Raw genomic sequence first — 21,739 nt, forward strand, 5'->3', positions numbered from 1 at the left:
CCACGTCAAATAAACATATTGCTGTATTGTTTCAAGCAAGATCAAAAATCAAAGTACAACTTCTTGTGCAGCAAGGGCTTAAGAAGGTGAAAACAAATTCTGATCTCAGCGACACCAGTGTGAATTTGGAGTAACTCCGAGGAAATCAGTGAAGCTATTCCAGATTTACACCAGTGTAGGATTTGGCCTGTGATCTGCAGGCACCAAGTTTCTAGGTCAGTCTCCCAGCTCCAGGCCCGCAGAATGTGCTGTCACAAGGCTAAGATAGGTTCAACAGTCGTATTTCAAAGCTGCCTGCCTCGTAGAAGGCAGAGATATTTCTAAGCGGCTCAGACTCTATTGCAGGGCAGGTCCTGCCCTCACAGGGGAACGGACTCCCGCATCGACTGGCATCTTCCCATCTCCGGCTCTGGTACTAGGCGGCCTGAACTCTCATCTGGATCCTTTGCCATCCCCCCCGAGAGCTCCACGCTGCTCTGATAGGGTTTGATCTGAGAGGGGCTGAGCACTCGCAAAACCCACTGGCCTGGAGAGGAGCTGTGGGCGCTGGGCACCGCTCAGACCCAGGCGGTCCCTTGGGGAGCTTACACTAGTGGGTCTAGAAGGAGCTGCCAGCTCCTTGCAGATTCAGCCTCCAGAGCCTGGCTGAAGGTCACGTGATACCCCAGGACCCAGCCCTGCAGCCTTTGCACCCCTTGGAGGTCAGTGGGATAATACACACAAGGGAAGGCTGAGGATGGATCCCTCCAACCACCCCCCAGACACAATAGAGTCGACTGTTTCTCCCTTCGCGCTCCAGGGCTGGGCTTGGCAAATCCACCTGGGGTGGGACCAGCCCCCCCTTCCTGGTCCTTTGCAGAAGAACCGGGGCCCAGGTTTTTAGAGGTATTTAGCCATTGCTGGGCTCAGCATTCCAATGCCTAGCTGATTCAGGAGCCTATGTCTCCTTGTTAAAAGGGATTTAGGCACCTAAGAGCCAAAACCGCACTGACAGTCAATAGGCTCCTAAGCGCCTAACTCCCTTGTGACAACGAGTTTTGGCGCTACAGTGCTGAGCAGAGGAATGCCTATGGACCGTTATAACTGGCCCCCGGTGTCGAGCCCCCTGCGGCAAGCTGGGTCAGGATTTCCCTTTGGTGTCCGTTCAGGAGCCCCTCACAGGCCAGCACCACTGAGCCTGATGCCCCGGTGGGGCAGACAGACCTCCCCATGGTGAAAGCCCCACAACAAAAGTACTAGGCCAACCCGCGAGGGCAGCAGGAGCAGGAGACCAAGGTAAGGAGTGTGAGGCTCCACCAGCTGACTGTATCCACCCCCAGAGCTACTTAACCCTTCACCTGCTGGCACTAAGAGTACATATATCTACAACTCAAAATACTCAGCCTTGTCCAGACATGGAGCAGCTAATCCTCCCAACTCCCCCGCCCCCCCCAGCTAGGAATGTCTGATCATCCCCCCCATTTTAATCTGAGAGCCAGCGAGTGTAAGTGACTTGCTCACACCGCAAGTCAGCAACAGAGCAAGGACTAGAACCCAGGAGTCCTGGCTCCCAGTCTTGTGCTGAGTCCATGAGACTACAACCTCTCGGCACAGCCACTGTCTCCACAGGGTTAAACCTCTGTTCTCCCCCCTCCACAGCCCCGAGAAAGTCATGTGCCCAAATCCCCCCGGACTCCGCTCTCCAAGTTCTCAGATCACTTAGATATTGACACCGGAGGAAGTCCCGGAGTAGCTGGTTGTTCGCCCAGCGTCAGGAACAAGACTTGTGCTAAGGCTTGTGCGCTGTGCTCAGAAGGGGAGGGGACTTTCCCTGCCTGCGCCATCTCCCCCGCCCTGGCGTATTGCTCTGTGTGCAGGGTCAGACACAAACAAGGAGACCAAGGCGATGTCTGGGTGGGCTGATATCTCCCTCAGCCATGGAGGAGTGGTTGGGACAAGCGGAGCCATTACCTAGAGAGAGGGGACTACAGACACACTCCCTCAGAAGGATGGTCAGGAGCAGGGAAGATCCCCGCTTCCTCCACTGCCCAACCTAGCCAAACCTTAACATGCTCTCTCCCTGCCGCAGCACCAGCCCTGGCCGACACAGGCACAGTCCCTCCCCACGGTCCCGTCTCCGGTACAAAGCCGAACCCCATCCCTGGGCCCAGGATCAAACATCCGTCATCTCATCCTCCAGCTCCGCGTCATCCGTCTCTCCTTCGCCCTCCAGCTCCTCCTCCTCCTCTGAAGTCAGGCTGGCGTCATCGGCTTGAGCCAGGCACTTGGGGCATGAGCAGGTGAACAGGTAGTGTTCCCTGAGGGGAGCAGGAGAGAGAGAACCACGTCAAGGGACTTTGCAGGCTGGAGCGCAGAACCCTTCCGTAGAGCCAGCCTTTCGGGGGTTAACTCCCCACTTATCCCTCCCTCTGGGCAGGGAGAGCTCCCCAGGGAGGGCAGGGTAGTAGCCTGAGCCGTGAGTTATGCTGGACAAGAAGCCACTGGTCTCTGTCGTTCTAACCTGAGCACACACTATAGCTACATAAGAACGGCCAGACGGGGTCAGAGCAAGGGTCCAGCTAGCCCAGTCTCCTGTCTTCCGACAGCGGCCAAGGCCAGGTGCCCCAGAGGGAATGAACAGAACAGGGAATCATCAAGTGATCCATCCCATCGCCCAGTCCCAGCTTCTGGCAGTCAGAGGCTAGGGACACTCAGAGCATGGGGTTGAATCCCTGGCCATCTTGGCTAGGAGCCATTGCTGGACCCACCCTCCAGGAACTTCTCTAATTCTTTTTTAGAAGCCTTCACAGCATCCCCTGGCAACACGTTCCCCAGGTTGACTGTGTGTTGTGAGAAGAAATACTTCCTCTGGCTAGTATTAAACCTGTTAATGTCACTGGGTGACCCTGGTTCTTGTGTTGTGAGGAGTAAATAACACTTCCCTGGTCACTTTCGCCGCGCCACTCAGGATTTTATAGACCACTGTCATATACCCCCTTGGTCGTCTCTTTCCCAAGCTGAAAAGTCCCAGTCTTTTGAATCTCTCCTCACATGGAAGCTGTTCCATCCCCCTCATCATTTTTGTTGCCCTTCTCTGAACCTTTTCAAATTCTAATACATCTTTTTGGAGATGGGGCGACCAGATCTGCCCGCAGCTCTGAAGGCGTGGCCGTAGAAGGGAGTTATATACTGGCATTATGGCATTTCCTGGTTTATTATCCATCCCTTTCCTATCCTAGCATTCTGATAGCTCAGGAATAAGACAAGCTTGGGCGAGATGCATCCTTGGGTCGGTCCCCACCGCAGGTGGAGGTGTGCCTGCAGTGCAGGCAGGTATACCAGGCTCGCTTTGATCTAGCTTGCACAGGTGACAGGAGCAGCGGAGATGCAGTGACACGGGCCTCAGCGCAGGGTAGCTGCCCCAGCATGAGCCCACCAGGGTCCCTGGGTACAAACTCGGGTTACTCGCCCACGCTGAAATCTGTGCCCCCACGTCAACGCTGCTATCGTTGCCTAGGTTAAAGCTCGCCTGGGCATGCCCACCCAGGCCACACACACGCTCACTGCTGTGTAGATGGACCCTGCAGGTGTTGCTGTGTCCACTCCCAGGGTTCATGCTGCTTGACAGGTTAGGAGCCACACGCTCCCTGCAAAACACAGACGGCAATAAAGCCCCGGGGCTCAGGACTTTGCCAGGAGCTGGGGAGAAGGCGTCACCAGCTCACAGTGCAGACGAATCCCAGGTGCCGCATGCAGCATGCATGCACGTGATGCACACATCACTTACATGCATGCCTGCTGTGTGATCCTCCTGCCTGCGTATCGTGCATGCTGGTGTGCCGACCACATCTGTCCATCCCAAAGGGCGAGCGTGCCGAGAGTGCACACAGGCTGTACGTTCGGCCCAACACCCTTCGGACCGCGGAGGACACAGTGGCCCGTCCAAGCAGGCTGCATGTACACGAACGCTGCAAAGCCAGCCGAACAAAGACCAGAAGGCACCGTACAAAGGTGCAGATGCAGGCCACAGGGCGATGAGGGCAGAAGCAGCAGGCTCAGCTCTTGGGGCAGAGGCTGAATGGAGCAACTCGGGTTGATCTCAAGTATCCCTCTGTGGCTGGCAGTATTAGAGCACGCACCGGGCCCCGCCCTGCTCAGCCTGAGGGAGGGCCAGGGAAGGGGGGCCCGGGGGGGGTGTGGGGTGTGGTGTGTGTGAGAGTGTGAGTGGGCGAGTGTGCACTGGGACCTGCCCTGCTCAGCCAGAGGGACGGGTGCAGCAGACTGAGGCCAGACGATGCCATTACATCCAAGAACAGAGTAAAGATGCGGGGGAGGGGGGGGGTGTCCCCTGATCCCTGAAAATAAATTGACAATATTCTGCAGAACCACTTTGCTCCACCCATGCCTTGGCAACCCTTCCTCCCACCGCTGCTTCTACCCCGATCTGTCCCCAGGGCCCCCTGGCCAGCAGAGTCCGACCGGCGCAGGTGACTACTCCTACCTGAGTATCTTGTGGCGGCTGTGTCTACTCCGCTCCCGCTGGCAGCAGTCTAAATAGCTAATGCAGATTTCCTGCCGAGACAAGAGAAACAGGCCCGGCTGAGAGTCAGTTCCCATTGCACTGAACCACTGCCGGGCTCCCCCGCCCCGGGGGGAGGGATGCTTTCCAGGAACAGAGGGGAAAGTGCAGCAAGTCACTGGGGACAAGGCACTGCCAGAGAGCAGAGGGAACTGGCAGGGCTAAAGCAGAATACAGCATCCAGCAGGGCTAACTTCCAGGGCAGGTAGAAATCAGAATCCAGCCCTATGGAGAGACTGACCCAGCAGAGCAATCAGCGGACCTTTCCATGGCTGGGAGGCCCGGCCAGGACTCAAGGGGCTGCTGCATGGTGACACCAGGCAGCACAGGGGACGTGGAGAGCCAGAGAGAAACAGAGGGTCCATGTGTGTCCTGCAGCCCCAGTGAGGAATCTCCTTTGTTGTCCTGACAGCCCGGTCCCATGCCTTCCTCCACTTGAGCGACACTGCAGGCCGGGGGGGCGAAGGTCAGATCTGAACTGCCCCGACGTTCAGGGGCTCGGCGGTCGGGCCCATCTCTAATCCGGACAGCAGAGATCGCCTGGGACTCCCCGATTGCTCACAAAATAATCAGGGTCCAGAACGGCTCGAAAACCCAGCTGGGCTGAACCGCAGCTCATGATGACCCTTGTCCTTTCCTCAGCAAAGGGCCACAGAGGGTTAATGGTCTTTTAGCAAAGACCCTGAACTGGGACTCAGGAGACCAGGGTTCAACCCACAGCTCTGCCACAGACTCCCTGTCTGACCCTGGGCCAGTCACGGCATCTCTCCGTGCCTCAGTTTCCCCATCCATACAATAGGGATGTTACCTCCTATGGGGGTTGGGAGGTGCTTGGATACTATGGTAATGGGGGGATCATGTAAGCACATAGACAGAACCCTACTGGTCTTACACAGGCTGGACAGCCACTGCCTTCGGGAGGAGTTTGGCCTGAGAGAGGGCTACAAGCTTTGGCCCTCCCCAAACAAACCAGCCATTCCCTTCCCTGCAGGCTCACCTCTCCCGGCTTGATCTCCTCCAGGGCGATGAGGTGCAGGAGGAAGTTGTTATCCGGGAAGGACGTCTCAGCGTTGGGGATGCAGCTGTGGTTACCTGCAGCAGGGAAGAGACGGGCACCAGAGCCAGTGAGTGACACACAGAGGCAGGAGACCCCATTCACTGCACTGCACCGCGGAACAGCCAGCAGACGGGGAGGGCTTCGATCAGTTCTGCCCGGGGCTCAACGCGGTGAGCTGGAGGTGAAAGGCTTGGGATGCTGTTCGCCTTTCTCTGAACCAACTAGTCTCCCCACTGGTCGTTTAATGGGGTGAGAAGCAACGGAGGAAAATATTCCTATTGTAGATCCTGCTCCCTTCTCCGTAAGCCTGCCTGCTGTACAGACTTCCCCACCACCCTGGCTGAGATACTCCCTGCAGCACCAGACGGCTGCGTTATCTCTAGGCTCCCTCCCTTCTCGTTAATAAACCAGTCTGATTGCCCTTTCTTTAATAACAGGAGGCAGCTAAGACTGGAGACGGTTTCCTCACCAAGGTATTTTTACCCCATTGCATGCAGAAAGCGCTCTGGGGTTTGAGTCACATGGTATTTGTCTCTAACATGCCTGGCGCACTTTGGGCTCGGTAGGAATATGAATGCACTGGAGGTCAACTTGGCGATAGATTGCAGACCCTGGTTTGTTATTGTAGGGTTGCTCACGTGTGCTGAGCTGCTGGCATTTATTTGCTTGTTTGAAAAGCTCTGGCGTGTTCGTTTTTGAGAAGCATCATATAAATAACGCGTGGCTTTTGCAAATGGACGCAAGGAAACGAGAAGGCAGGCCAGGCTGTGACCCGCCCGACCACGCCGGCATCTCTTGAAACCTTCGGACCGTTAGAATGGTTCAGCCAAAGAGGGAGGGGGCAGGCCGGCCAATCAGCATCGGCCCGTTACTTACAGCAGCTCTGGAGCACATAGAGGCCGGATCCCTCGCAGTTCAAGAACTCCCCAGTCTCTGAAGCAGAAAGGGAGGGTTACAGCACTGGACAACTTCTCCAGCCAAACCCTCACTCCAGGAGAGTGAGCGCGTGGGGAAACAGCAGGGTGGGCAAATTCGACCAGGGCAGAGCCGTTTTGTACCGGTTCACCTGGGCCAGTCACACCAATCCACTTCAGCCTCCCAGGGAGCTTGGGGACTGGACAGCTGGGGGGGGGGGGGGTCGGTATTTAAAGGGGCCAGACCCCCCTAGTTGACCCCCAGATAGCTGTGGGAGGAACTGAAGGCACGGAAACATCCAATTAATTACTTAACTGCACCCACAAATCAAGCAGACACCTACTGGTCCGCATCTGCGCCCATCACAACCAGCAAGACGGGGAGCTGGGTTTTAAAAACTGGTTGCCATCGCCTGGGGACACACCCATCTCCCTCCACCAGCCCCAGGAGCTGCTCCCTGCGGCTCGCCTCCCCTCAGCCACACTTCCCAGTATCTGGGAGCCAGATCCCCTGGCTGTTGAGACTGTTGAGGGTTTGGTGAATCCAGAAAAATGGCAGCAAACCAGTCCTGGCCCTGATGTTGAATGGGAAGGAGGGGCCTTGTCCCTGAGCAGAGTTCTCTCAGGGTACAGCTACACTGCAGCCGGGAGCGCTAACGGCAGCTCATGGACCCTGCCAGGGCCTTCAGACAGCACCGGCCAATGCAGCCCACAAAATCGGCCAGCTGCGATCGCTGCTGAGTCCCACGCCCAGCCCTGCCCGTTCCCTGGTCCCTGACTGGCCTGGAGAAGACAATGACCCAGAGAACCGCACCGACAGCCACCCGGGGACCTCACCAACGCTTCCTGCTGCAGTTACCTTTCTCGATATCCTTATAGAGCTGGTCTATGAAGGCGTCTAGCTGCTCTCGCTCGTGCGCGGGAAGCTCTAACGCATCGCAGGCATGGACCCACTGGCTCAGGGAACTAGCGGAAACCAGACAGAACATGGTTATGTTTCCAAAGGTCTCTGGATCTGGCCGGGTGGGCGAGAGAGCCACCCGTACCCCAGTGCTAGGGAGAGCTGTGATCACACCTCGGGAGCCGGCACGGGTGCTCACGGCACTGGCTTTCGTTCTTCAGCACAGAACACTCAGGAGGGAGGAGAGACTCTTTGGGGCTCCCAGGGTTCAACTGTCCAATGGCCCCAAGAGGCAAAGTTCTGAAGCAAAACCAGACCTGAACTTTGGGAGGCTCTGGATTGAGGGCACTGGGGAGGTCCTGTTCTACTTGACAGAAAGGCGGTAAAGAGCCGCTTTTACAGAACCTCAGCAATACATACTAGGTTTTTTCTCTGCTCTCGCTCTAGGTACTTAAGTAGCTCCCATCAGCTGGGCTGAGGGATGTGCACGGATGACTCCTTCAGACGGCAGAGGGGATCCATGCAATCGCTGAGGGGAGCCCAGAGCCCTAGAGAGCTTTGGGACTCTCATGACTTCCATGCCGATTTCTCAACAGTTCCCCATGCACAGCCAGAGCGCAATTGCGAATCCACTGGTTACCTTGTTCCTATGCCTTGGCCATTGGTCCCCACCAGGGCAAACAGCGATCGGAACCCTTCTGGAGTAAACCACTGCAGAGAGGCCAAGAAGCAAGAGGATCAGTTTACCTGTCAGGACTGTAGGGCTAGCTACCATCTCAGTGGCTCCCATTTGCTCAAGCTCAGTGTTTCTCAACCTGTTTGATACCAGGGACCAGCCTGCTGCCTTCCTGCACTGCATCAGGGAGATTTCAGGGATCGGCCCCGGTCCAGTTGCTGAGAAACACTGCTCTAGCTCGCAGCCTCACTTGTCGGACCCACTGCAGAATCACGTGATGGGACGCGGGGCTGGGGCTGGAGCTGCCGTAGAACGGGCCCTCATGCTATTACGACCAGCAGCGAACCGAGCCTCAGCTCTGCTGTGACCCAGGTCTAGCGTCCTGTAATAACAAAGCCGGGACACAAGGCGGCGGTCCCTAGAAATGCCCCGTGAGAGAGATCTGGACGGAGAATGTGAGGCACAGAGCTTAGTGGCTTGATTTTCATCAGCACTTCGCATTCACTGTCTTCAGTGGGAGAGCAGCACCTTTGACAAATCTGACCCGTCAAGCAAAGGGGCTCCATCCTCCAGCAGAATCCAGGGTCAGCAGGGCTCCCCTCAGACTCAGCCTACGTTCTCCCTCCCTCGGCTTCACCCCATTACTCCTTGTGGTGTCCTGTCCCAAACAATTCCTCCCCCTAGTAGGCATTTACAATCTTCTCAGATGGTTCTGGCCCCACCCAGTTCTTAGGGATCCCTCCCAGCTCCCCGTTGGCCTCGTCTCTCCTTTCTGCTACTCAACGGTGGATTCCAAGTACAGTCACTCCAGAGCCATAGAGCGCCGGAGAGGGCACAAGCCTATTACATTGTATTTCTTTCCCCCGGGTACATCCCCTGTAAGGCAGCAGCAAGGGGAAATGCTGAACAGCTGTACGTGTTCCAGAGTCGAATGTAAGATACAGGAGGTAATATCCCACTCCGCTCAGCACCGGTGAGACCTCAGCTGGGTCCCATCCTGGGCGCCACACTTAGGAAAGATGTGGACAAACTGGAGGGAGTCCAGAGGAGAGCAACAAAAATGAGAAAAGGTTTAGAAAACCTGACCCACGGGGAACGTTAAAAACCCTGGACATGGTTAGTCTTGAGAAAAGAAGTCTGAGGGGGGGACTGACAACAATCTGCAAATATGGTAACGGCTGTTACAAAGAGGACGGGAATCCATTACTCTCCGAGTCCACTGAAGGGAGGACAAGACGTATTGGGCTTAATCTGCGGCAAGGGAGACTGAGGTTGGCTATGAGGAAAAACTTTCAAACTCTAAGGGGAGTTGAGCACTTGGAACAGGCTTCCAAGGGAGGTTGTGGAATCCCTGTCACTGGAGGTTTCGAAGAACAGGTTGGACAAACACCTGTCAGGGATGGTCTAGAGAGGGTCACGTGGTCCTGCCTCAGTGAGGGGGCTGGACTAGGTGACCTCTCAAGGTCCCTTCCAGTCCTTCCTTTCTATGATTCTTGTTATCCCCTGAGTCCGTCTAAGCTCAGAGCACTGAGGGGGTTAAATGCTCAGGTGCTAGAGAAAGAGGTTGTCCCTCATATCCCACCTCAGCCCCGCTGGGGTAAGGGTGAGGCACCAATGGGCTCCAGGTCAAACCTTAGCCCCTCAGTACTGTCAGGAGGAACGGCAACCAGGACACCCCACTTTCGGGGTGTCAGAGGGACTAGGGAGAAACGGGGGCTCCTCAGCACTCTCTCTGGGGTGCACAGGACTCTGCCGGGGGTGGGGAAGGGGGTGTCAAGGACTCACCACTCACCCTGCTGAGATGTTCTTCGTAAAGGGCATCCGTGAAGAGCCGCCGGAGGAGCTCTAGCTGGCCCTGGAGACACATGGCCACAAAGTGAGCGAGGAGAGGAGCCCCAGGACAGGTGTGGCAGCTTTAAATCCAGCCGGCGAGCAGAGTCTGGAGCAGCCTGAAGGCTCTTTGCGCCACCACTTCTGGTCAAGAAGCTGCTCGTCTGAATTGCCCCCAAGCTGGCAGCCATCAAAAGCCACCACCACCTGTGGCTGCGTGCCCACGAGCAAAGCATTGGTATCTGGCCACTCCCTATGGGAGAAGCAACCTCAGCATGGAAACCACTGGCACTAACTGCTCCTTTCTCAGTGGACAGGCCACAGCTTGGTCTGTCTACCACGGAGCCAGGGCAATACACTGGCTAAATGGCCATGGCTGCCTCTAGTGGCTGGTCCAACAGCCTGCCGTGTACTGAGCACGAGAGGAGAACTCCTTTAGCTCAAGTGGAGAAGGCCCGTGGTTTGGACACTGACCGTTCCGGTTCTGGTCACTGCTGGGTACCGTGGTCTCTCTCTGTGACCAAGGGTTTGTACACAAGTGGGGCCTTCAGAGGGAAAGGAGAGGAACTCAGGGATCCCCCCAAAAGGCCAAAGCACTCCAGTGGTGTGACGCACTGACCTTAAATTTGTCCCCCAGCAGCTTGTGGACGATCTCCTCTTCTTCGTTGGCCGTTTTACTGCAGAACTGAGAGAAAAGCTTTATCCACCAGTCCTTGTCCTTTGCCTGAAACATATCAAACAGCCGCTCAAACTGGCACTCCAGCAGGAGGGAAGTGAGAGGGGGCTATGCGAGATGGCAGGACACCCAGATCTGGACGCTATTTAGGCCAGAACATTAGCACTGCTACAGCGATGTTTAACGCGTGGAATACAAGTGAGCCAGAGAAAGGAAAGGGGAGGAAGGCTGGTTTTGTGTTTAATGCACAGGGTGGGAACTCAGGAGAGCGGGGTTCAATTCCCTGTTCTGCCACAGACAGCCTCTGTGACTTTGGGCAAGTCACTCGGTGCCTCAGTTTCCCCATCTGTGACATAAGGATAATACTTCTCTACTTGAGATGGGAGCGGTGGGGATATACAGGTGAGACACACAGCAGTGGGGCCCATGTGCGGAGCTAGACAGAGAGGGCAGGAGAAGCCAAGGAGAGTATGCCATGGGGGGGTATTAATGTGATGGGCTCAGCCCAGTTCCACAGTGATAGTTTTTGTTCTAGGCAAACTCAGGTCTCCCTTTGCTAAGGTGGAGGGGAAGCCACAGATGTGCGACAACAGCTTTGACTCCTGGTAACATGATGGGATGAGGGACGTCAAAACCACAAACTCCACCATTAGGAAAAGCAGGAAACGCATAGTCAAGGGGCTGCTTCGTACACAGCCACAACCCTCATTTTAAAGAGCTCTCCCAGGCCAGTGGGAAGACCCAGGGAATAGGAGCAGGAGATCACTCAACATGCAGATGACAGATGCCTTCTCAGGACACACTAACCCAGATGTTAGCCCATAAAGATCACCTCCCACGGCACAGCTATGCCACACGGGTGGGTGTGCATATTTATTCCGCCCTTATCACCATGGTATCCAAGGCCCTTACAGAATCTGTGCTGCCAGCAGCCTCTGATTTCCCGCAGCAAGAGGCATCTTCAGCGCCTAGCTCAAACAAGCGCCCAGCACAAGCCCTGAGACAGGAGCTGGAGCAGTGTCACGCGGTCAGGACAGTGACACAGAGACCCAGGCTGTGGTGGGACATCCTGGCTGGTGTGTCTGTGTCCCACTGCCGGGTGGAATCCGACCTGCCTGACACATCTGTGTCCAAAGGGCTTAGATGCTCTCGAGCGAATGACAGCGGAAGGAGGGTCTGCTTCTGGGGCGGAAGGTCATGAGGTCCTTCTCTGCTGCATGCTGTCTCAGCAACGAACGCTCGCTAGTGCTGGTAAGTGCGTGCAGTGCAGTGAGACATCCCCAGCCCCGCATGCTGACGTGCCGGGAGGTTACCTTACAGAAGTCTACACTGCAAAGCGAAGGTGTGCTTGTAGCCTACCCAGGCTAGCTTTAATCTTAGCAGTGAAAATGTAGGGAAGACATGTCAGCACAGGATCCAGCAGGGGCCCCCAAATGAAATGAATAGGCAGTGGGTTTAAAACAAACAAAGGGAAGTGTTTCTTCACACAACGCACAGTTAACCTGTGGAACTCCTTACTAGAGGATGTTGTGAAGGCCAAGAGTGTAACAGGATTCAAAAAAGAACTAGATAAGTTCATGGCGGATAGGTCCATCAATGGCTGTTTGCCAGAATGGGCAGGGATGGTGTCCCTAGCCTCTGTTTGCCAGAAGCTGGGAATGGGCGACGGGATGGATCACTTGATGATTCCCTGTTCTGTTCATTCCCTCTGGGCACTGGCCACTGTCGGAAGACAGGAGACTGGGCTAGCTGGGCCTTTGGTCTGACCCAGTCTGGCCGGTCTTATGGGCTAACAACCAAGTAAAAGCCTGCACAGGACTCTGGACATGTCCGCGGGTTGATAACCTGTGCCACCATGTTGTCGCTACGGCTGTGAACCCCGCTAGCTAGTGGCGGGCATGCCTACCGGTGCTACAATCATCCCTTCACTTTGCAGCGCAGGCGTAGCCCTGGAGAGGAGAGGGCAGACACCGGGAGCAACGTACAGGAGGTGCCGAGACACACCTAGCGCCGCCAGCAGCAAACAGAGGCACGCACCTGTTTGACGGTGGCTACCATCCTCACCAGCAGCATGATGCTGGACGTCTCCGGTGGGTAATGGATGTTTCTGTACAAGGGGGAGGAATCACAGAGCGAGAGTGAGAGGAGCAGAGATGTCCTGGCACTGAAAGGGCAAGCAGGGTGTTTGCAGCTCGAAGGGAGACAAGGACTGGAATCCCACACACAGCCTCGTTCAGACGCAGACATCGGACTGACACCAACAGCCCAGGAGCTCCGCGGGGGAAGTGGAAATTAACCAAGTTCTAAAAGGCTCACCCGGGGCACTGATGGAGGTCTGGCCAAAGGGGCAACTTCCTGCCCTGCCTTTGGACTCTAGCAGGGGACCTTCCAAGTTGGGTCTACCGCGCATTTCTCTGCTTGTTGACAGTGAAACGGCTAAAGGCAGCAAGGCCCAGGGGCTGGATCCAGCACTCGAGAGACTCCAGCTCTAGTCCCAGCTCTGTCATGTGACCTTCGGTAAGTCAGTTCCCCGCCTTCCCTTCCCACCCGTTGTCTATTTAGATTGTAAATTCTTTGGGGCAGGGACTACAGTTACTCTATGTATGTACAGCCCCCAGCACAATGCAATTACAGCTCTGATAGGGGTCTCTGGGTGCTACTATAATAAAAATAACTGAAGAGCCAACTAAAAATGTACGTGTTACACCTAGTGAGTTGTTGTCTCATGTTTCAGCAGAGGGCTGGAGTCAGGAGAACTGGGCTCTGTTACCATCTTGATCACATCCCTTCTCTGTGCCTCAGTTTCCTCATCTGCAAGCGGGGATAATAATCCTTCTCTCTCTCTCACACAGAGGTGTTGGGAGGCTTAATTCAATAATGTCTGTGAAGTTCTTTGGGATCCACAGATGGTGCCACTGAACTGCAAAGTATTATAATCAACTGACTGGTGTATACACACTCTATTGCCCTCTACTGGATGGAATCAGAATTGCTCAGCTGGGTGTCACAGCCTCTATATGGCTAAAGGAGATTCTCTCTTAGCTCAAGCGACAGAGGCTTGTGCTTCAGGAGCAGGAGGCTCCTCGCTCTGTTCTCACTGATGCCGTGAAGTTCTGAGTGGGTGGCGGTGGGATGCAGCACAGTGACAACTGCATATCGTAGGAGGCCCTGGCTGGTTATAGGCTGGACCAATGGAGCCGTGGGTGCCTCTGCAGAGACAGAGCAGTAACTGACCCTGCTCCAAACTACCTTCAGCTGGACACAGGGTGAGTCCCCGTCTCTGCTCCCGAACGAGCCAGAGCCAGTCTATTCAGTAGGTAGTTCTGGTCCTACAAACCTCCAGTGCTCCTACCTCCAGGCCTCCTGCAGTTTGTTGAGGGGATGTTTGGGGTCCTCTCGGGAGGGGCCCAGGCACAGCACCTGGTGGTATTGCTCGAAGGCAGATTGCCTGCATTCAGCACTGCAATACGCAACCTGGAGAGCAACAGAGACAGCGACACATGTCAGTCAGCGGAAGAGTAACCTAGGAACGTAGCCCTCAGGAAAGTGAGCAACCCTTAAAGGCCAGCCATTTTCCTAGTGACCTAGGGAGAGCACTGTGGTACGGAGGAGGGGGTTCCTGGGAGCAGTCCTACACCAGCCCACCTCCCCTTAGTACAGAGTCCTGGCCCTATCTATTGCAAGAAAGAGCAGGGGGTAGCAAAGGCATGTGCCTTCCCCCTGGGTGAACCCCTCCTCGGACACAGATGCCCCTGTGAGCACCAGGATATGAAAATTCTCCCCTGCACCCCCATTGTGTACGACGAGGCTGTAGAGTGGGAAGAACTGGCCTAGACGCCCCAAGTGGTCCTGCCCCGTCAGATGCTCTCTCCATCAGTAGCTAGGAAAGCAATTCAACCTTCCCGATGAGAGCGCCCCAACACCAGGGCGGCTGCAGCAACAATGGCAGATCTGAAAGGGACGTGGCCTCCTTGCAGATCAAGCCCCATCCCAATCGATCAACACAAGGCCACAGCAATGGCAGCTCCCAGCTCTCCCCAGCAACCCGGTACCTGGCAATGGGGGCAGTGCTGATGCAAATCCTTCCGGATGCTGCACTGCTCTGGGTGAGGCAGGACCCGACGGCTTTTCCCCAGAAGCCTCTGTGCGTTCTCCTCTGCCGTCTCCAGGGCCCGCAGGCAGTGGTCACAGGCTGGGGAAGAAGGAACGAGCCAGATGACAGAGATAGAGAGAACCTCCTTCTAAAAGAACAGATGCGTTTGCATGCAGTGGGCCAGATCCTCGGCTGCTGTTTCAGGGTGGGTCCATTAACTTCAGTGGTGCAACACTGGTTTACAGGTGCTGAGAATCTGGTTCACTATCCCACTCTAAACCACCACTCTGAAAACAGCACAGGCCCAACACCGTCTGTAGAAACACGGCCCTCATTATCTGCATCACTTCCCGCATTCTTCAACTCCCTTTGCCACCAAATTTCACCTGCATCATGAGTCCCCAAACTGATCTGCGATGAGAAACCCTTCTGCTACACAGCTCCTGCCATCCGAAACAACCATCACGTATCTCCCTACCTCACTGATTCTTCATGCCACTTCAAATCTCAACTGGAAACCTTTTCTCCCTGTCCTAAAGCTCTTTTTTAGTTTCTATCCCCCGATCTGTCATCATTATTTAACCCTGTTCCATGTTTAGGGATTGATGGTATAAAAGACACAGTGCCCGGTGAAGCCAAGGTATACTGCAACAGGGTTCAAGGAATGATCCCTAGATATTATTGCTTCTGTGCGGCTCCCACCTTTTGCACTGATTACATCCAACTTGCAAATCACATTATATTCCCTGGGATCGGCATTTTTCTCCCTTCAGGCCACGGGTCTGGGATGAGAACTTGGAAACATTCTTTGTCCAGCACAGTGTTTCTAACCCCTGGAAGGCCATGAGGTATCCAACCTTAAAACCATGTTCTTTTGATTATCATCTTGCTATCCCGCCCCCTTTACTTCAATAACAATATGATTTTTGCAGAAGATATTTCATGGAGCACCATATTTAGAGATCAGCGGTTTATACCACTGACGTGCTGGGTTTGTACAGCTTTTCCAGGCTATCAAGCATTTATTCCTAGCATTGGTGGTTTGAAAGACATCAGTCTTTAAACTGTCACTAGTCTTTTGACCACCAGCATTTTGTTCCGCATAGGCCACAGACTGAATACAGCAAGTCTCAGACCTTGGGCCAGTGTAATTTTCTGGGGCACGACGTCAGGGTCACTGCTTCTTTCTCAGCGCTTTGTTATGCAGGACATCAGAGTCGGTGAACTAAGGGTCCCCTCCTGGTCTTAAAACCAATGACTCTCCTCTCACCTTTATATCTGTACAGCACGTTCCAGAGGAACTGGGATGACACCACAGGCTTCTCCAAGAAGATCGTTTCCCCTTTATGGATATTCCTGGTGGCAAATAAGCCTTTTCCCTTTGAATGGAGAAACAAGAGTGACTCCCGGTCTGTAGCAATTTGCAGCACTGCAAGTTCAGTTAGGGCTATTCCATCTCCCCAGCTAGCTGTGAGTTCCACTCTCAGGGTAGAACAAGAGTTAGGAATAGAGTCCATGTCTTCCAACGGACCGACGCCAAGTCCAGTGTCCTAAGCCAAAACCCTGGCTCTGAGAATGTAGGGTGGAACCCAGATCCAGAGCTGTAGAATCCAGATCCAAATGTTTATGGCTTGTGCCCCCTCCCACAGACTGCTCCAGGGGGCAAACTAGGGCAAAACTCCCACTGACTCCAGTAGGGCCAGGATTTCACCCCTCAACTTTATCTTTCACCTGAAAGGATCTCAAAGTTAAATACTAGGGCTGTCGATTAATCGCAGTTAACTCATGTGATTAAGTCAAAAAAATTAATCGCAATTAATCGCACTGTTAAACAATAGAATACCAATTGAAATGTATTAAATATTTTGGATGTTTTTCTATATTTTCAAATATATTGATTTCTATTACAACAGAGAATACGAAGTGTACAGTGCTTACTTTATATTATTATTTTTATTACAAATATTTGCACTGTAAAAAATGATAAACAAAAGAAATAGTATTTTTCAATTCACCTCATACAATGAGGTGTACTGTAGTACAATCTCTTTATCATGAAAGTGTAACTTACAAATGTAGGGTTTTTTGGTTACATAGCTGCTCTCAAAAATAAAACAATGTAAAACTTTAGAGACTACAAGTCCACTTGGTCCTACTTCTTGTTCAGCCAATCGTTAAGACAAACAAGTTTGTTTACATTTACGGGAGATACTGCTGCCCGCTTCTTATTTATAATGTAACCAGGAAGCGAAAATAAGCATTTGAATGGCTCTTTTGTAGCTGGCGTTGCAAGGTATTTACGTGCCAGATATGCTAAACATTCGTATGCCCCTTCATGCTTCAGCCACCATTCCAGAGGACATGCTTCCATGCAGATGATGCTTGTTAAAAAAAATAACGAATTAATTAAATTTGTGACTGAACCCCTTGGGGGAGAATTGTGTGTCTCCTGCTCTGTTTTACCCGCATTCTGCCATATATTTCATGTTATAGCAGGCTCAGGTGATGACCCAGCACATGTTCATTTTAAGAACACTTTCACTGCAGATTTGACAAAAGGCAAAGAAGGTACCAATGTGAGATTTCTAAAAATAGCTACGGCACTCGACCCAAGGTTTAAGAGTCTGAAGCGCCTTCCAAAATCTGAGAGGGATGAGGTGTGGCGCATGCTTTCAGAAGTCTTGAAAGAGCAACACTCCGAAGCGGAAACTTACAGACCCCAAACCACTAAAAAAGAAAATCAACCTTCTGCTGGTGGCATCTGACTCAGATGATGAAAATAAACATGCATTGGTCTGCACTGCTTTGGATCGTTATCGAGCAGAACCCATCATCAGCATGGACGCATGTTCTCTGGAATGGTGACTGAAGCATGAAGGGACATATGAATTTTTAGTGCATCTGGCACGTAAATATCTTGCGACACCAGCTACAACAGTGCCATGAGAACGCCTGTTCTCACTTTCAGGTGACATGGTAAACAAGTGGGCAGCATCATCTCCTGCAAATTGTAACCAAAGTTGTTTTGTCTGAGCGATTGGCTGAAGTAGGACTGAGTGGACTTGTAGACTCTAAAGTCTTACATTGTTTTATTTTTGAGTGCAGTTATTTTTTGTACATAATTCTACATTTGTAAGTTCAACTTGCATGATAAAGAGACTGCACTACAGTACTTGTATTAAGGGAATTGAAAAATACAATTTCTTTTGTTTTTTACAGTGCAAATATTTGAAATAAAAATAATATAAAGTGAACACTGTACCCTTTGTATTCTGTGTTGTAACTGAAATCAATATATTTGAAAACGTGGAAAACACCCAAAAATATTTAAATAAATGGTATTCTATTATTACCAATGTGATTAATCACACAATTAATTGCAATTAATTTTTTTAATCGCTTGACAGCCCTATTAAATACACAAGATCATTTCATGCAGCACTGAAATGCAACAACCTCTGGGGGCGTATCATGTCACCTGGCAAACATAGCAGCCCCAACAACATTTTCATTTAGAGCATAAAATTGGGAGATCCTTGGTAAACACTGCGATTCAAACCCCTCCTAGCCTCCTAAGAGGTGAAAGCTGTGTCATCACCGGTAAGGTAATTTTCTCTAGGGCTGCAGTAAGGTCTAGGATTTGACCGTGTAGCCCTACTGGCCTAGCTTGGTACTATTTCTTTATTATGTGATCTGTTGCTCGTCATTTTAGCATCAATGAGTAAAAATAATTCAACATAAAAGACTTCCCATCCCATCATAACACACAAATACTCAGGAACAAATACAGACACCGATCCTGCAAATAGTTCCACACTGACTTAATGTTACACATATGAATAGCTCCATTGAAATCAAGGGGACAACTCATGCACAAAGATAAGCCAGTACAGAAGCATCTGCAAGAGCACGACATAGTGAGGACAATAAAATGAACCTGGCATTATAGATATTTTGGGCCCCAAAGCTAAAGCTAACAGCAGCTATAAGCTTTATAGCATTCCCCTATTTTCACTCCCGTGTCTCTGGGGAAAGTTCACATTTGGGCTGAGATCAGCCTTGAAAGAGAATTAATTCTTCTGGAGCTTTTGAGTCAAATTCATTCTGCCACTTTGGAGTCACACAAGCAAGAACAAAAATTGTCTAACACTCTTTAGAACAGCTTCCCCAGCATCACCCCCCAAGCCCTGCCAATGTATCTGAAGTATGATTTTTATAATCCAGTCCATAGATCGCCCCACCCCACTCTGCTGATGCACCTCAGTCCTGACCTGCAATCCTCTTTCCCTTGCAATTCCAGCCTTGGACTTCACCCCCACTGGCCCCCCAGCACACCTCCAATGTGCCCAGCTATTCCAGCCCATTCAGCTGTCCAAATTCCCGGAAAGGGGAAGCTGGGGGAAGGGAGGCTCAACCATGTTTTTTTTTTTTTTTTAAATCGCTGTTTTTAATTGGGGTGGGGCAGGAACCAGACAAACAGGTGGGGGGGGTGGCTGATCCAGCCAGGAACGGCTCCCCATTCAGGGGCAGGAAGAACAGGGATCCCCTTGCTTTGCAAGGAGCACCAAGGCGGGAGATGGGGGCTGATGGAAAGGGACAGATCACGCTCCCCCCTGGCAGAAGCCACAGATGGAGGTTTAACAGTCCCTAGAGTGGGGAAGGGGGGCGTGTGTGAGAGAGAAGCGGGTCTCCCAGCCAAGGAAGGGCAGTGCAGGCTGGACAGGACCCCATCGGGGCTGCGAGGGGAGGGATCCCGGAGGGACCCCCCCCAGGGTGGAGCAATGCCCAGGGCTGTGCCAAGCTGCACAAAGCGGAGTCTCTCCCAGCAGCAGCAGAGCCACCCTCATGCCAGCCTGGAAGGAGGGACCTGAGTTTGGGTGGGTGGCTGGGGGGGGGGCGGAATCTGATCCCCTGGCCGGTGTGTGTGTGTGTGTGTTGGGGGGGGAGGGGAAATCTGATCCCCTGGCCAGTGTGTGTGTGGGGGGGGGAATCTGATCCCCTGCCCAGTGGGGGGGGGGAGGGAATCTGATCCCCTGGCCGGTGTGTGTGTGTGTGGGGGGGGGAATCTGATCCCCTGGCCGGTGTGTGTGTGTGGGGGGAATCTGATCCCCTGCCCAGTGGGGGGGGGGAGGGAATCTGATCCCCTGGCCGGTGTGTGTGTGTGTGTGGGGGGGAATCTGATCCCCTGGCCGGTGTGTGTGTGTGGGGGGGGAATCTGATCCTCTGGCCAGTGGGGGGGGGAACTGATCCCCTGGCCCATGTGTGTTGGGAGGGGGGAATCTGATCCCCTGGCCAGGGTGTGTGTGTGTAGGGGGGGGAAATCTGATCCCCTGGCCGGTGGGGGGGGGGAATCTGATCCCCTGGCCGGTGTGTGTGTGTGTGTGTGGGGGGAATCTGATCCCCTGGCCGGTGTGTGTGTGTGTGGGGGGGAATCTGATCCCCTGGCCAGGGTGTGTGTGTGTAGGGGGGGAAATCTGATCCCCTGGCCGGTGTGTGTGTGTGTGTGGGGGGGGAATCTGATCCCCTGGCCGGTGTGTGTGTGTGTGTGTGGGGGGGGGAATCTGATCCCCTGGCCGGTGTGTGTGTGGGGGGGGGAATCTGATCCTCTGGCCAGTGGGGGGGGGAACTGATCCCCTGGCCCATGTGTGTTGGGAGGGGGGAATCTGATCCCCTGGCCAGGGTGTGTGTGTGTAGGGGGGGGAAATCTGATCCCCTGGCCGGTGTGGGGGGGGAATCTGATCCCCTGGCCGGTGTGTGTGTGTGTGTGGGGGGGGGAATCTGATCCCCTGGCCAGGGTGTGTGTGGGGGGCGGGGGGGGAATCTGATCCCCTGGCCGGTGTGTGTGTGTGGGGGGGGGGGGGAATCTGATCCCCTGGCCGGTGTGTGTGTGTGGGGGGGGGAATCTGATCCCCTGGCCGGTGTGTGTGTGTGTGGGGGGGAATCTGATCCCCTGGCCGGTGTGTGTGTGTGTGGGGGGGAATCTGATCCCCTGGCCAGGGTGTGTGTGTGTAGGGGGGGAAATCTGATCCCCTGGCCGGTGTGTGTGTGTGGGGGGGGGGGGAATCTGATCCCCTGGCCGGTGTGTGTGTGTGGGGGGGGGGGAATCTGATCCCCTGGCCGGTGTGTGTGTGGGGGGGGGAATCTGATCCTCTGGCCAGTGGGGGGGGGAACTGATCCCCTGGCCCATGTGTGTTGGGAGGGGGGAATCTGATCCCCTGGCCAGGGTGTGTGTGTGTAGGGGGGGGAAATCTGATCCCCTGGCCGGTGTGGGGGGGGAATCTGATCCCCTGGCCGGTGTGTGTGTGTGGGGGGGGGAATCTGATCCCCTGGCCAGGGTGTGTGTGGGGGGCGGGGGGGGAATCTGATCCCCTGGCCGGTGTGTGTGTGTGTGTGTGGGGGGGGAATCTGATCCCCTGGCCGGTGTGTGTGTGTGGGGGGGGGAATCTGATCCCCTGGCCAGGGTGTGTGTGTGTAGGGGGGGAAATCTGATCCCCTGGCCGGTGTGTGTGTGTGTGGGGGGGGGAATCTGATCCCCTGGCCGGTGTGTGTGTGTGTGTGGGGGGAAATCTGATCCCCTGGCCAGGGTGTGGGGGGGGAGGATCTGATCTCCTGGCCGGGGGGGGGGGACCCTCACCTTGAGGCTGCTGATGAATCTCACTTCCACCATGGCCCGGGCCGGGCCCGCAGGATCCGCACAAAAGCAGAACAGGTCACCCATGGAGGCAGCCATCTTGGGCGCCCTCCCAACTCTGACCTGGTGGGGGAGCGGGAAAGTCTTCCTCTTCCTCCTCCTCCTCTTCTTCTTCCTCTTCCTGGGCCCTGCCGCCGGGCCTGTGCCGAGCAGCCGCTGCACCCGCTGCCCTGGCTGGGAATCCGCGGCGGCTGCCTGCTGTTTGCGGGCGGGGGGAGTCGAGCAGCTGGAGGCTGAGGAGAGGCGGATGAGGGGCAAAAATCAGGGACGGGGCTGGGAGGGTAGGAGCCGGGGTTCAGCCCCGGGGGGGGGGGCGAGGGGTAGGAGCCGGGGTTCAGGCCGG

General features: G+C 54.2%; 1 protein-coding gene and 1 long non-coding RNA gene across 2 annotated transcripts in view; one reads left to right on the forward strand and one right to left on the reverse strand.

Annotated features, from left to right (window-relative positions):
• Nucleotides 1–5: 5 nt before the first annotated feature.
• SMYD5 (SMYD family member 5) lies at nucleotides 6–21,480 on the reverse strand. Its single transcript, XM_048846415.2, has 13 exons — nucleotides 21,340–21,480; nucleotides 15,976–16,084; nucleotides 14,665–14,804; nucleotides 13,965–14,086; nucleotides 12,650–12,719; nucleotides 10,556–10,660; nucleotides 9,899–9,961; nucleotides 8,071–8,141; nucleotides 7,389–7,495; nucleotides 6,492–6,548; nucleotides 5,556–5,650; nucleotides 4,481–4,551; nucleotides 6–2,297 (listed from the first exon to the last, which is right to left on the reverse strand). Exons 1-13 carry the CDS (start codon nucleotides 21,433–21,435, stop codon nucleotides 2,153–2,155), a joined length of 1,251 nt encoding a protein of 416 aa, XP_048702372.1. The 5' UTR covers nucleotides 21,436–21,480; the 3' UTR covers nucleotides 6–2,152.
• LOC142071963 (uncharacterized) overlaps nucleotides 11,590–21,739 on the forward strand; it is a 39,471-nt gene continuing 29,321 nt past the window's right edge. The window contains exons 1-2 of the long non-coding RNA XR_012668248.1: nucleotides 11,590–11,863; nucleotides 12,549–13,129. This is a non-coding gene — a long non-coding RNA (uncharacterized LOC142071963). The remainder of the gene's footprint in view (nucleotides 11,864–12,548; nucleotides 13,130–21,739) is intronic.

The sequence above is a fragment of the Caretta caretta genome, chromosome 4, assembly GCF_965140235.1.
Source record: "Caretta caretta isolate rCarCar2 chromosome 4, rCarCar1.hap1, whole genome shotgun sequence".
Classification (NCBI taxonomy): Eukaryota; Metazoa; Chordata; order Testudines; family Cheloniidae; genus Caretta; species Caretta caretta.

Excerpts from the sequence above, each read along its gene's own strand:
- SMYD5 (XM_048846415.2), bottom strand. The coding sequence starts at position 21,435 with ATGGCTGCCTCCATGGGTGACCTGTTCTGCTTTTGTGCGGATCCTGCG. Across the intron at positions 9,962-10,555 it reads TGCTGGGGGACAAATTTAAG|GGCCAGCTAGAGCTCCTCCG; the intron begins GTCAGTGCGTCA and ends ATGTGTCTCCAG. Across the intron at positions 5,651-6,491 it reads CTATGTGCTCCAGAGCTGCT|GTAACCACAGCTGCATCCCC; the intron begins GTAAGTAACGGG and ends TCCCTGCTGCAG.